Source organism: Heterodontus francisci, chromosome 2, assembly GCF_036365525.1.
Source record: "Heterodontus francisci isolate sHetFra1 chromosome 2, sHetFra1.hap1, whole genome shotgun sequence".
Lineage (NCBI taxonomy): Eukaryota > Metazoa > Chordata > Chondrichthyes > Heterodontiformes > Heterodontidae > Heterodontus > Heterodontus francisci.
Window position 1 is genome coordinate 13,319,979 of NC_090372.1, and position 14,972 is coordinate 13,334,950.

At 44.3% G+C, this 14,972-nt stretch overlaps 1 protein-coding gene across 2 annotated transcripts in view; it reads left to right on the plus strand.

Annotated features, from left to right (window-relative positions):
* LOC137382228 (coagulation factor XIII A chain-like) overlaps nucleotides 1–14,972 on the plus strand; it is a 111,386-nt gene that overhangs the window by 84,321 nt on the left and 12,093 nt on the right. For both annotated transcript variants that reach the window (XM_068054456.1, XM_068054457.1), the window contains exons 12-13: nucleotides 4,789–5,070; nucleotides 8,408–8,568. In XM_068054456.1, the coding sequence (XP_067910557.1) occupies nucleotides 4,789–5,070; nucleotides 8,408–8,568 (443 nt within the window). The remainder of the gene's footprint in view (nucleotides 1–4,788; nucleotides 5,071–8,407; nucleotides 8,569–14,972) is intronic.

A 14,972-nucleotide genomic window follows, 5' to 3' on the forward strand; every position in this document is an offset into this window, starting at 1 on the left:
TAATGATGTCATCAGATCACCAATCTGCATATTTAAAGCCTACCAACTTCAGGCCTTTGACTCTGGCTCAGAGGAGCGAGTTAACATTGAGGACAGCAGGATTCAGGCCAGACATTGGTAGCTAAGTCACCCGCCTATTTGAAAACCCACTCTTGCAGTTTCCCCTAGCGGTAAAATCGCCATATAAATCCCAATTGTTTTAGCACGAGTGCATGTATCCTTTCAGGAATAGCACCTGCCAGGAACTCACATTGGGAAATTCTTGGCGCACTTGCCATGGTTTTCCAAGAAATCCCCCTAGTGGGCAAAGCATGTCTGAGCGTACGAAAAATCTAGATTTTTCTCAGTATCCTTTTCTTTCCCTCTCTTTATGAAGTTGTCTTTCAAAGCTGTGCTGCAAAGAATGGAGAATTATTTCGCAATTGCCCCATTGCCTTTGTGGGTTGGAGACTAGTTTCCTTAAAAATGCTCTCTGTGTCTGCACTTCACTCCTTGCTAGTGTTACTGTGGTAACATGAACATTTTGAGGAAAACCTTTTCTCTATCTAGAGGGGTGAACTTTACAAATGCACTCTTACGACACGGACCCTCGTCCACCAGGAGCCTATATGCAGAAATCACTAGCGCACTACCAACAATTTTAACAGACGATCACAGGAACTATGTCCGCAACTTCCCAGCAGTCAAGGCTCTGCACCATCAGTGTGCATTCATAAAGTGTATCCAATAGTGTACATGTGGGCTAAAGTAATAAGCCTTCTTTATTTTGCCAATATTTTAACCTTTGAAATATATTGCTGCACAACCAAAGATCTAATGGAGCCTTTCATTTATTGTTTCCCTAATTAACAAAATAGTTTTTCTTTCTTTTTAAATTGAGAAACCAACATCAAGGGTCAAGGCATTGAAAAAGGGTGGCAGCGAAGACAAGATAAATAAGGAAATAGTGACACTACTGATGGGAGGATGCAATTACAGTGCAACATAGGAGGTTTTTAGAAAAATGGGAGCATTGGAGCAGGAGTAGGCCATACATCCCATCAAGCCTGCTCCGCTAGTCAATAAGATCGTCTATCCCAACTCCGCTTTCCCACCCTATTCCCACATCCCTTGATTGCATTAATGTCCAAAAATCTATCAATCTCAGCCTTGAATATACTGAAAGACTGAACATCCACAGCCCTCTGGGGTAGAGAATTCCAAAGATTCACAATCCTCTGAGTGAAGGAATTTCTCCTCATCTCAGCCCTAAGTGGTAGACCCCTACTCTGAGACTATGGCCCTAGTTCTAGTCTCAAACCCCTCAGTATCTACTCTGTCAAGCCCTCGAAGAATTTTACGTTTCAATGAGGTCACCTCTAATTCTTCTAAACAACAGAGAATATAGGAAACAAAGACTGGGAAAGGTAAGGGGCTCCATAGTTTTGAGGTCCTGGGGAATGTCCCAAGGAGCTTCTTGACAACGAGCCTACATGAAATTAAATTAAACATATTTTATGCTACTGCCGCTTTTTCCCCTGCCCTTCCCTGCAGCAATTAAGCCAAATTCACTTTTATCTTTACCTTACCTTGCTCTCAGTATGTCTTGCTTACTTACAGTCCCTCATTATAAAACTTTTCACTTGTTTCCAAATGTTGAATTTTAAAACAGGTTACTTCACATTGCTTTTTCTGGCCCAATCCACACCTATAACCTCTTCTACAATATAGATGTAATACAGAATGTAACACAACCAGGTCATTAACTTATCATATATTTATATACCCACCTCCTTACAATCGGAATTTCTTTTCAAAATACCCACTGCAAGTTTATAGTAATCAGCCATCTAAATTAAACAAAGTTGCTAACTTAATATCTACATATAACATTTTATTTTTTACCCTGCCCTGAAACCTCATCTTCAGAAGAACACGACAAATAAAGCTGAACCAAAAGCACAACAATAATTCTGATCACAAATGGTGATGTTTAAAATACTTTACTCATCTCAGGTCAGACAAACCCCATTTTCTAGAATCTGCGTTGCCCTGACTAAAATTAGAATATGGTATTGAAATTTCACGGTGTAAACATAAGCGTATGAAAGTGAGAGACATTCCCAGAAATTCCTTTGTCAGTTATTTTGAAATTTAAAAGTTAAATCCCTTTGTAAAAAATCGTGGATGTAAAGCATTTGCGTTAAATGTCAGGTCATTGTACAGCACATTTTCCAGATGTGCGTTTTTTAACAAGGAACTCTCAGACCTGGGCAACTCATTCAAGGTGAGTGATTATCTGCTGGGCCAACCAAGGTAGCTTGGCCAAACAGCTCTTGCTTATGCTTCTGGCTTCAATAGTGAGTCTCTTTCCTCTGGGTTAGCTGAGACAAGCGACAGGGCAGAAATAGACCCACTGGTCCCTCCGACCTGTCCCACACAGCATCAGTACCTTGTACAGGCAGTGGTGCTGTTCAGGATTTTAAGAGTAAATTACCTGAGTTCTCACCCATGATGAGGTACCTTGGACACTAATCTCGTCCATTGAACAATCATGGACCCCCTCCGCCTGTGATGTTTCTCATGCTCCCTCATAGCATGCAAGATATCATCATGGCAACAGACATGGAAACTTTAAAGTCCAAGGCAGATTGGGGTGGGCACCCCTTTTTTGGTTGTAAATTTAAACATTTATTTCTGCAGATTGCAATATTCAAACTTCAAGCCACACCTTGGGGATGTGCTTAGTTCCTTTTTTTAAGTGCATAGTTACTCTATTTTTTATCCATGTTGAATCTTTGTTCTTCCTGAGCTTCATCCTTTGGGTATCTTCTGTTAAATCAATTCAGGCCACCAACGTGCCTGAATGGAGCTCTGTCACGTTTACAGCTAGGCTGTCAGGTGAGAAACCCCCCAGACACACAAACACCACATTGGGTGGGCAAATGAGGCTAAAGGAGTCTTGAAGATGCAAGTTTCAGCTCATCAGCAATGGGCAAGAGGGAAAGAAAATTGCTTTTTATTTTAAAGTTTGCTATTTATGATCTGCATCATTTTAATTCTGTCGAGTCTACATCAGATATATTTCCTTTCCTTTGCCTTTATTTAATTGCCAAACATTTAAGGGTTTTATTTTTCCCAATACTGTCATTAATACGACCTTTAATTCAAAAACATAAAATTGGTTCTTCTGTACCAATCTGTCACATTAACGAGAATTACAGTGCAATTAAGCCTTGACTAATTTTAAAGCATACAGCAAATACTAAACAGGAAAAATAGAAGTATTACAATATTCTGCGCTGCATAAGTAGGAAATAACATTCTATAGCAGGCCGCTTTCACTATCTCTCCTGATTTTTCCCCGTCCTCCTGCTTGCTTACTCTCCTCTCTCGGTCACCCACATCCACACACTCCCAATCATTTATCCACTCTCTCAAGAACCACCTGAGGGCCACTGCTAACAATGCAATGACCTGAATTCAAAAGGTCCTTGCTGGCATGTTCCCCAGCAGGTGATTGATTGGATAGGCTAGGGTTGTTTTCCTTAGAACAGAGGAGGCTGAGAGGTGATTTAATTGAGGTGTATAAAATTATGAGGGCCTAGATAGAGTAGACAGGAAGGACCTGTTTCCCCTAGCGGAGAGGTCAATTACTGGGGGGCACAGATTTAAGGTGATTGGTAGAAGGATTAGAGGGGACATGAGGAAAATCTTTTTCACCCAGCGGGTGGTGGGTGTCTGGAATTCACTGCCAGGAACGGTGGTGCAGGCAGAAACCCTCAGTTCTTTTAAAAGGTACCTGGGCATGCACCTGAAGTGCTGTAATCTGCAAGGCTATGGACCAGGTGCTGGAAGGTGGGATTAGATTGGGCGGCTAGTTTTTCTTGGCCGGCATGGACACAACGGGCTGAATGGCCTCATTCTGTGCCGTAATTTTTCTATGGTTCTATGTGTCTGCAGCTCGCCAGTCTGATGTAGATGAGGCCCAAGGCCCACTATTGGATAGGCTTACCCATTCGGACTCAGGGACCATTCTTTGTGCTCAGTTCGCAACTCAATTTCTAGGCCAAAGTATCTACTCATCCTGTCGCAACTACTGAAATCTTCTGTCTGTACAAGGGGGAGATAGGGAGGAATGAAGACTGAAATGCAAAATTAATAAAGCTGTAAAGTTATATGAGTTGAAAATGAAGAGGAAGAAAGAAATAGCAAAGGCAAGGAAGTGGGAGAAAGGCACACATAAAAAGAGGGATCAATGTAGGATATTTAGTTCAGCAGTAAAAGTTTTAGAAGACACAATTGAAGGAGTGAAATACATGCTTTGTTAAAAATGTGAAAGTCTGCCACAGCAGAACAGTGATCTATAGATGCCAGTGTTCAAGTAATCCAGGTTAATGAATTTTTAATTGTGCAAGAATAAATTTTTAATTTAAATCGAATTTAACTGTGGGGAGAATTGCTTCATAACATGACTTCATGTAGAGGCATGTTGCATGAGCAAAGTGGCAAGGGGAGGATGTCTCAAAACTCTAAAAATAGAATAAAAGAGTAGATTTTCCAACCCCTGGCCATTTCAGGGCGCTTCCATCCCTTTTCTGTCAGGTGGCATGCCTCAAAATCTACCGCACTGCCACCCACACTGTGAGATGTCATGACTCTATGCAGCACTGTAGAAGAGAGGTCATTTTCCGAATCTGCTCTCCTAATGGACGAAGCAGCCTGGAGCTCATAATATTACCTCCTGTGTCTTTTAGTTGCTTGAGGAAGAATTCACCTTGTTTCCTTTCTTATCACCAACCTCTTTAGGCAGTCAGGAAGAGAGAATGGCACAAAACGCAGCAGTCCAGTACGGTGTCAAAAAGGAACAAGATGTAACTGAGACGGCAATTGATGTATCAGTGAAAATGCTTGTGCCTGAAAAGGTTCTGCTTGGCAGCAACTTCGAGGTTGAAGTGGAGCTGAGAAACAGCTGCAGTGAAAAACGAAGTATGACTATTCATATCAGCGGCAGCGTGGTGTTCTACACGGGAGTCCCGAAAATCCAAATTAAGGATGAAACCATTAAAATGACTCTGGAACCTTACAAGGGTAAGATCCACTAGCCTAGACTTTCTGACTCTGCATGCGTTGTTATCTAGTTTCCGGGGACGGGGGTCGTTGGGGAACAGCAGAAAACAAGCTGATGCTTCGTTTAAATGTGGTGGGGATGTCCTGCGCACCATTTTCCAATGTTCCTGCCCGCAGGACATTATTTCTAAAGGATTCTCATGAAAAATTGTTCTTCAGCATTGCTAGGAAATCAACTGTGGCAGGAGGTGAATCTATAATATTTCAGGTTTTTGTAGCTGTTTTTGCTCATTTTTTTTTTCTGCTGAGATCTTAGGTTTGCAAGAATTGTTTGGCTATTTTGCCACAGCCTTATTATTGGTATCAATTGACTTCTCAATGGGAAGCCATCTATCTGAAGTCTTTGGAAAAAGAGGAGATGGAGGTATTGAGGGATGACAGTCAGGTTTGTCTGCCCAAGGGCTGCTCTGTGTCCACCTGCCACATCGCTTATGCCTGAACCTGCAGAAAGTCCTTGCAAAAGCAGGCCATTAGTGCAAGCGGAGATTCCTATTCCCAAAGGAGGCTCGGACAACAGGCCTGATAGGTATCACCTAAGCCAAGCAAATGCTGAACTGCAATGTTTAATGGCTGCTCAGAAGCACTCTGATCACAGTATATAACACTCCCAATAGCTCTAGTTACTACTCTCAGACCCTCACTCTCATGTGCATCAGCTGATGACAACCTTTCTGAAACACTAATTTCTTTTGAGTGGGTCTGTGTGCTGCTGCTTGTTGTGATGGAGTTGGAGTGGAAGTGACAGCAGTGGCAGCTCCAGGAGTGCAAATTGCCGAGTGCTCATCAGAGCAGCTGCCGTCTTCCTATGAGGCACCTCCTGGGAGAAAAGACCGAGAATCTAGTTCAGCTGCGCAGACAGTGACATTACCCCTTGAGGAACTACTTGCTGAGTACAAGGGTACAGCAAGGCTTTGAGAAATTGGACGAAGCTGAGAGGAGTTCTGCTGATCTTGACCCGCCTTCGCCAACCTTCTGCTGCCACTCAGCTCCAACTTTGCCCTTTCCCACAGACTCTTGTGCAGCATCCAGAACTTGGACAGCTTCCTCTTCCTGCCGATAACATGACTCCCATTATGTTGGTGCTCCCCAGTTGCATTTCTCTGTCACTGATTGTAGGTTAGTTTTATCTTTGGAGAGAGAGAAGACAATGTTAGAAGCCTGTGAGAGGCATCGTCACTTTCCCCCATATGAGCACATGCATCTCATGATGGTGAAAACTGGAGATGCAATGTCCCTTTAAATGAAGTGTCTTTGAAGAAAAGTGGTAGACATTGTTGAGAGTGTGGCTGGTGAATATAGGTGGAGGTTGCCCTTCCAGGTACTGAGAGGGATAGACTTTGAGAGGTCAGGGGATGAATAAAGCTTCTATTAGTGGTAGTGATTGTGTGTTGGGCCAAGTACATTGACTTATCTTGGCCACCTTTGTGAGGTCACTGAACCGTCTTCGGTACTATATGGCAGCTCTTGTGGTGGTGGTGGAGATTGTATTGACTGTCTCTGCCTCTTCCATCCACACTGTTTGTACCATCTTATTTAGGAGGCCTCCTGCCCATAGTGCCCATTAAACAGTTCCACCTTAACCTGACTTCTGCTAGTAGTACCTCCACAGATACATCTGAAGACCTTGATGCCCTTGTTGCTGCTGTCACACCGGGACTGCTGCTACCTCAGTAATCTGGCACTGTCTGGAACTGTAAAAGCAAGGTCTTCCTTCAACTGGCTGCACCAGAACTAAAGGTGGTAAGCCAATGAAGGGCGCTTTCCTCGCCTCCAAACCCTCCGGCATGGTTAATGAGGATTTGGGAGGAAATAGCAAGGGGTTGGTAGCGGTTTTGCACTTTCTTATCTCTGTAACCTTTTCTAGCCCTGCAGCCCTCTGAGATCTCTGCCTTCCTCGAATTCTGACCTTTTCCGCATTCCCAATTTTAATTGCTCCACCATTGGTAGTCGTGTCTTCAGCTGCCTAGACCCTAAGATCCGGAATTCCCTCTGTAAACTTCTCTGCCTGTCTACCTCTTTCTTCTCCTTTAAGACGCTCCTTAAAAATGTACCGCTTTGACCAAACCTTTGGTCACCTGTCCTAATATCTCCTTCTGTGGCTCGGTGTGGAATTTTGTTCGATAATGCTCGTGAAGCACTTTGGGACATTTTACTACATTTAAGGCGCTATCTAAATGCAAGTTGTTATTGTTGCTGATGTTTCACATTGGCGAGCATCAGGACCACCACATCACTAGTGCACTCCCTGCATCAATCCAAATCTGCACCTGAAGCTATGCTAATGAGCTTACCTTGAACAATTACTTCCAAAGAGATCACTGCCATTTGAAACAAAAACAGAAAATGCTGGAAACACCCAGCAGGTCAGGTATTAACTGTAGAGAAAAAAAAAGTGTTAACATTTCAGGTCAGTGACCTTTCATCAGAACTGGCAAAGGTTAGAAATGTAATAGGCTTTGAGCAAGTGAAAGGGGGGAGGGGGGGAGGAAGAACAAAAGGCAAGGTGTTGATAGGACAGAGGGTCACAGAGAATAACTGGCAAGAAGGTCATGGAGCAAAGGCAAAGGGTGTGTTAATGGCTCCATGACCTTCTTGTCAGTTATTCTCTGTGACCCTTTTGTTATAATTTGCCCCACACCCACTTTATTTGCTTAAAACTTATTACATTTCTAACCTTTGCCAGTTCTGATGAAGGGTCACTGACCTGAAACGTTAACTCTGCTTCTCTCTCCACAGATGCTGCCAGACCTGCTGAGTATTTCCAGCATTTCTTGTTTTTATTTCAGATTTCCAGTATCTGCAGTATTTTGCTTTTATTTGACTCAATCCAGTCCAATTCACCTCACTACTTAACACTGCCAAGCTTTTTCTAGTTCTTAATTACCTGCCTTTTATTGTCAAGCTAGTTTTCAATCTCGATGGCTAATTTTCCACAGTAGTACTTATAAGTGAAGGTGTCTTCTCTGTCAATTTCAATACCTCAGAAGGGTACATTTTGTTCCTAGATTACTGTCACGAGTTGTTGTGTGGTACATGTTGTGCATTACACTCAGTTCTTCACACATGAATATATGAGAGATTTGTACTGGATGTGCATTCTTACAGCTTACTGAGTGAGCAATTTGGCCTGAATTTGTGGAAGTGAACAATTTGGGACAAAGCAGGGCCCAGTTTTTATTAAAAAAATACAACAGTTTTCAAGAAAAGAGGGAGGTCCTTACTTCAAAACAAATTAAATTACAACCGTTTCATGATCAATGTAGTATTCCTAACCTACTATTCATCTCACTGATCTCAGTTCGTCAGAAAAAAGTGGAGATCAAGTCAAAGGACTATGTGGATCACCTTGTTGAACAGTCTATTCTACACTTTCTCGTCAGTGGACAAGTCGCTGAAACAGGACAGACTCTTGTCTCCCAGAAGGCCGTACCCCTGCAGATTCCAAAGCTGAATATAAGAGTAAGTCATGCGTAGAATCGGATTAACTGGTTGCTTCTGGCAAAAGAAGGAAGCAAAATCCTACTGGCAGTGAAATGCTTAAGGGTTTTATTTTTGCATTTGTCAAGGAAAGGGATATTAGACCTTCAATGAAACGCATTTGCATTTCTAGCATCTTAGTGATAGCATCAAAGAGTCCCTGGTCAGCTGTGACGGTTAGGTGAAATTTCTTCTACTCTGGCCCAATACTGTGCCTCAGACCCAATCTCTGAAGACTACACTCACGTGACACTTTTCTATTTTTCACAATAATTGGATCCATGAGACTGTCCAAACCCATTTTGGGTGGGAATCTTAAGGCAACAGACAGGTGAAACATTAAACCAATTAGCTTGGGGCTTGTTTTGTCCCCATGTCCCAGGGTTAAAAGGCTAGTGTTTAACCAACTGCTTCACCCAGTTTTAGGACCCCAAACAATTCTGCAGACAGTAACTAACTTCCTGCCCCCAAGCACCTGCTACAATACACTGCTACAGTGGGATACATCTTGCATCATAATGAGCAAGATGCACAAAGCAAAAGATGTCAGGATAGAAGTGATTGGAAAACTGCTAATAAAAAGTGACCCACATTTATTCGTATGTTCAATCTGGGCCAATTTGAATTGCTTTTAGATACTTTAATACCTGCAAATATGGTGAGCACATGATATTTAATCATTAGTTCTCTTGACAGTGGACTGGATTTTACGAATCCGTGATGGGGGGCCTGAAGATGGGTCCAGAAGAGGCCCGCCACAGGCCTTGACGCTGGGAGGGCCCGGATCGATTCTCCCGGTAGCGGCAAGGCTCGGGTGGCGGTCCCGCCGCCACTGGGCGACGGGATCGCAATTTAAATATTTAAATTAATAAAATGAATACATGTAAATGGACTTACCTTCAATCTTCCGGGCCTACCGCAATCTTTCCCGTCTGGGGAAAGGTGGCGTGACACCGGTGGGGGGGGCGAGGAGAAGTTAATATTTTTTGTGCGGGGGGTGGGGGGAAGACAGGGTCAAATAAACATAATGGGCTGGATTTAGTTCTCCCCTGGCGTTGGGGTCCGTGGTAGAGAGTGGGGGGTGCTGAAGATGCCTCTGGGAGAGGGCCGCCTTGCACCCCAATGCCGGGAGGGCCCGGCCCGATATTGCCAGCGGCAGCAGAAGCCTCATGGTGGCCTCCCCCGCCGCTCGGCGACAGGACCCCCATTTGCTGCCTGAGTTCCCACTCAAATTGGATTCCCATCCGGGAAAACGTGGCGCCGCACTGGTGGGGAGGGGGAGAAGAGATTGGTTTCTCAGTGCGGGAAGGGGAGGAACGGGGTCAAAGTAACATCATTGGTGTAGGGGATGATAGGAAGGATTTGAGGTTAAAGTTTATGCAGTTTGGGGGGTGGGTAGAAGGTCAGATGGACAAGGTAAGTGTTTGGGTGGGGGAGAGGGCAAATAAGTAATTTAATTGTTATTGGGGGGATGGGAGAGGGGAACAAGAAATGTCTTAATTTATTTTTATGCACTTTGTCTTTAAATATTTAAATTTACCAGTAGGGCTCATTAAAAATGGCGTCAGCGCCTGAGCACAGGCAGCTGACACCATTGCCAGCCCTCTCCATGTGATTGGGGGGGAGGAGGGTGAGCCCCTCCCAGCTATTTAAATGAGCCGCTGCACAGAAGTTTGTGGCGGCTCCATGACATGCGGCCCGTACAGGCCGGTCGCTGTTTTATCGTCCACTGCCAACATTAGCGGCGGGCACAGAAGATTCACCCAATGGGTGTAGGGGATGGTGGGAAGAGGTGAATTCTAAACTTTGTGCAGTTTGTTGTGGTGGGTGGGCGGGGAAGGTCACATTTAAAAGGTAAGTATTTTGGGGTGGAAGGGCAAATAATTAATGTAACTATTACTGGGGTGTGGGAAAGGGGTGTTAGAAATTTATTATATATTTTTTGGGGGATACTTCTTTAAAAATTTAAATGAGCTGGCAGGCTGTGCAATAGCAGCAGATGCCATTGCCGGGGACGGATAGCCCGCCCCCTCCACGTGATTGGGTAGGGGGTGGCGGACCACCCCGGCTATTTAAATGAGCCACCGTGTGGGAGATCATGGCGGTTCTTCAGTGTGCGGCCCACACAAGCAGGCTGCCATTTTCTGAGCTCGCCGCCGAGATCGGCAGCAGGCTCTTAAAATCCAGCCCAGTCTTCAACATCCAGAGCAACAATGGGCGAATAAAATGGTGACCCACACACACAGGCTGCGTGCCGCCACACCGCCACGTTCTCCAGCCAGGCGGCTCATTATAATATGTCAACGGCGGCCTGTTTCTGTGCGGGCACCAACACCATGTTTAAAGGGCTGCCAGGCCTGTATTGACAGATCAGAGTTGACCCCTCCCCCAACTGAACAAAAAGTAAAGTTTGACCCACACCCCAAACCACACCAGAAAAGCCCAGATTACTCCTTTTCCATCCCAACTGTCCTAAGTGCAGGGTTCAACCCTCCCCATCCCCCCGCCCACTTCACTACAAATGCAGAGATCCCCCCCCTCCCCATCTTGGTGGCGCTAGCTTTCCCTGGACGGGAAAGTGAAGGCACGGGAGTGCCGCCACTCGGAAGATCCGGAACTGCTGGTAAGATCGTTCCCGCTTCCACTTAAATGTATTTAAATAGGTGATTTTAATATTGAAATCCGGGTCCCCGCCGCTGGAAAGATCGGGCCCTGCATTCCTGGCATGGGCTCCATGGTGGGCAGCTGCCACTGCAATCTTCCACCTCACACCCCCTGGCCTGCCACAGAGCCCGACGTCGGGAGCTCAACAAAATCCAGTCCAGTGTGTGTGCTTTGGATGTGCTGGTGGTGTATGAAGCCTGTAACGGGTGTGTCTATTCCATATTCAACCCAGCATCACAGGACAGTTGTTGCTCTAAGCAATGAATTTCCTCAGAACTGCTCTAACTTTGCTAGAAGTGTGTATGAAACCCTCATTCCAAGGCAATTCCCACCGGCCCTCGAGATTTGCTAATAATTATTGAACCACTTGAAAACAATCATTTTGATATTGGCCTAGTGGTTCATATTGATCAGTCATGCTTCACTGAATAAATCTTGTTTCTGGAAGTGCTCTTCTTTACATCCTCTCCCTTAATGTGTCAGGCCAAACTTTCATTTGGATGGCCTGCTATAAATGGAATATCAGTTTCGCTACATAATAAAACACAAACAAAGCAACTCTGCTTGCCTAGTAATTTCAAATACTCTTTGTGGGGTAATGAATATAATGTGTGTTCAGCAATTTGCACAACATTAATCCTGCATAAAACAACAAGGAAAGGCGTAATAGTTTACCACTGGGTGAAATATAGAAAATTTATAGCACAGAAGAAGTCCATTCAGCCCATCGTATCTGTGCCAGTATGGTTTCTTCTGGTAAAATCAAGGAACAGTTCCAAAATAAACTTACTTCTATGAAATATGACTATGTTTTGCCTGGTTCCCGACTGTTCCATTCGCTACACAGTCTTGAGGGGAAAGTAAATTGGCTGCAGACCTTCTCCACAGCTTGGCAAACCCATAAAGCTCCATGCTGTGCCTACTGCAGGGTGAGATGGGCAGAACACTGGTATTGCCCACAAGTTGACAATTTGGTCGCTGCTGTGGGACGGTAGCTGTGTCTACTCAGCTGCTTGACCAGTAACTCCATAATTAAGAATTAATTTGAGTTGTTGCTGTTCTGCCAGTAGCACGCCCTGATGGAATGAAATATGCAGCTTTGTTTTTCCTAGTTTGAAAGATGCTTTCCTCGTGTGAATTGCAGTACTGTTTAAAATCTGTGCGGGAAATAGTGAGGAGGAGGGTGAAAGACTTCTGAATGACACAGGTTAGGCAGGTGCCAGATGCAACGTGATGTGGAAAAGTGGGAGGACAAACAAGAAATAGGACTCGACAGAAAGCTTCTGAAGGGTACGGATTAACAGCAAGACCTAGGAATTTAAACTCATAATTCACTGAAAGTGCAGGGTGCAGGTCAATTACTCCCTTAAAAGGACCAATAATGTAATGGGTTTTACAAATAGGGGCATAGAGCAAAGGATAGGAAAATAATGACAAATTTATATAATGCATTGGGTAGATCACAGTTAAAGCACTGCACAGTTTGGGCGTTACATTCTAGAAAAGACATTAAAGCCATAGAGAGTGTTCAGTGCAGATTCACCAGGATGATGCTTGGGATGGGGATCCTATAGTTATTTGGAGAAACTTGATTTACTGTGAGTGTTGTCAGTGGAGCAGAGAAGTCTAAGAGAAGATATAAAAGAAGTTTCAAAAATTATGAAGGATTTTAATAGGAAGAAGAGGGGAAGACTGTTTCCTGTTGGCTAGGGAATCAAATATGCAGGGTCATCAATTTAAAATTGTCACTGTGAGGGAGGAGAGAGATTCAGAGATTTATCTTGGACAGAGGAGTGTAATAGTTTGCTCCAGGAAATGGTTGAGGAAAGAAACCATTGTGTCTTTTAAGGGAAAATTTGATATAGGTTTGAAGAAGATGGAGACTTCAGGCTATGGGGAGAGTGGGGAGCAGTGGGATCAGTTTTGTATTGTTTCAGCAAAGAGCTGGCACAGACATGAAAGACCCCCTTTTGTGTCGTATACATCTACGCTTCTGTGGACACAGGGCTTTCTTCAGGTCTATTTTCCAAATGTACATTGTTTCTTCAGTTGTCAACATTTGTGAAGCTGCTTGTCAGCTTCTCCTAGTTTTGAAGGAGGGCCTGTACATTAATATTTGAGGTACAATGGCACACATAAGAACTTATAATGGGCAGGTGATAGAGGCTGCTGATGAGAAAAAGAGCAGAAAAGCAACATGCGGGTCCCAATAAGGAATTGACAATGGTCGGATTGTTCCAGAAGCAAGTCTCAAAGTGATCCAGAGGGAGAATGGCTTGCATAAGAAAAGAAGCTGTTGGACTGGGTGGTGCCAGCAATGTCATGGAAGATCCAACCTCAAGCCACATCATATACAGTGGATGTGAATCCTAGAGGTTTCAAGCGTCACCCAAACTGGATGTTTAAATTTATGAAAAGGAATAGGCTGAGTATATGCACTTGTGCTCGGGTGGGACAAACATAGCCTCCTGGTCAGCAGGAAAAGGTAGCCCGTCTCTGAACTCATTGGGAAGGAAGATGGAATTATGTCAAACTCGAGAACAACAGAGACATGGGCATAATTCAATGAGCCTCAACTCACCTGAAAGTAGAATCGTGGACACTTCAAGGAGGTGGTCCAAGGCAGTGAGATTAACTTTCCATATACTGATCAAATTTGCGTTTTGCAGAGAAGATAGGTTGCAAAAGAGGAAACAAAAAACAACCTGCACACCACGTATGGCTGTTTCCGCCCTACACAACAGCACCAATGAAAATGGCACATGACCAGATCACGGAATATCCTACTTACTGACTGAAAACTAGTACAGAACCATTGAAAGGGAAGAACAAAATTGGCCAGAGAAATGACTGACATATAATGTTACATTCTTCAAAACTACTGACAACGAATGCAGAAAATTCTGAGAATGTAAGCTGGATTTCTGTAGCGGTTAAGTGCTGAATCCTGACTCCCAAAACTAGGTAGGTTGATGTTGCGTCAGAGTTTAAAATTCAAAAAATCTGAAACAGGAACCCAACTCTCCCACTTCCGATTTTAATGGAGGTGAGATGAGGTGCAGGCAACCAATCCACTAGCGGGAAGCAGGTTGGCCATTTAAATATTATGAGACTGCCTGCCTACATTTTAAAAGACATTCTATTTTTAACTTGTGTCAGCCGGATTTCCCTCATGTCAGGAATTCCAGAAGGTGAAAGAGGTAAAAAGAGCTGAATCCTTAAGGGAAGTCCCTGTACACTGCTTGGTTTGTTTTATTCATTCCTGGGATGTGGGCATCGCTGGCTATGCCAGCATTTATTGCCAATCCCGAATTGCCCTTGAGAAGGTGGTGGTGAGCTGCCTTCTTGAGCCATTGAAGTCCTTGGGGTGCAGGTACACCCACAGTGATGTTAGGGAGGGAGTTCCAGGGTTTTGACCCAGCAACAGTGAAGGAACGGCGATATAGTTCCAAGTCAGGATGATGTGTGGCTTGGAGGGGAACTTGCAGGTGGTGGTGTTCCCATGCATCTGCTGCCCTTGTCCTTCTAGGTGGTAGAGGTCACAGGTTTGGAAGGTGCTGCCTGAGTAGCCTTGGTGTGTTGCTGCAGTGCATCTTGTAGATGGGACACACTACTGCCACTGTGCGTCGGTGGTGGAGGGAGTGAATGTTGAAGGCGGTGGACGAGGTGCCAATCAAGTGGCAAGGGGAGAGTATTCCATCACACTCCTGACTTGTGCCTTG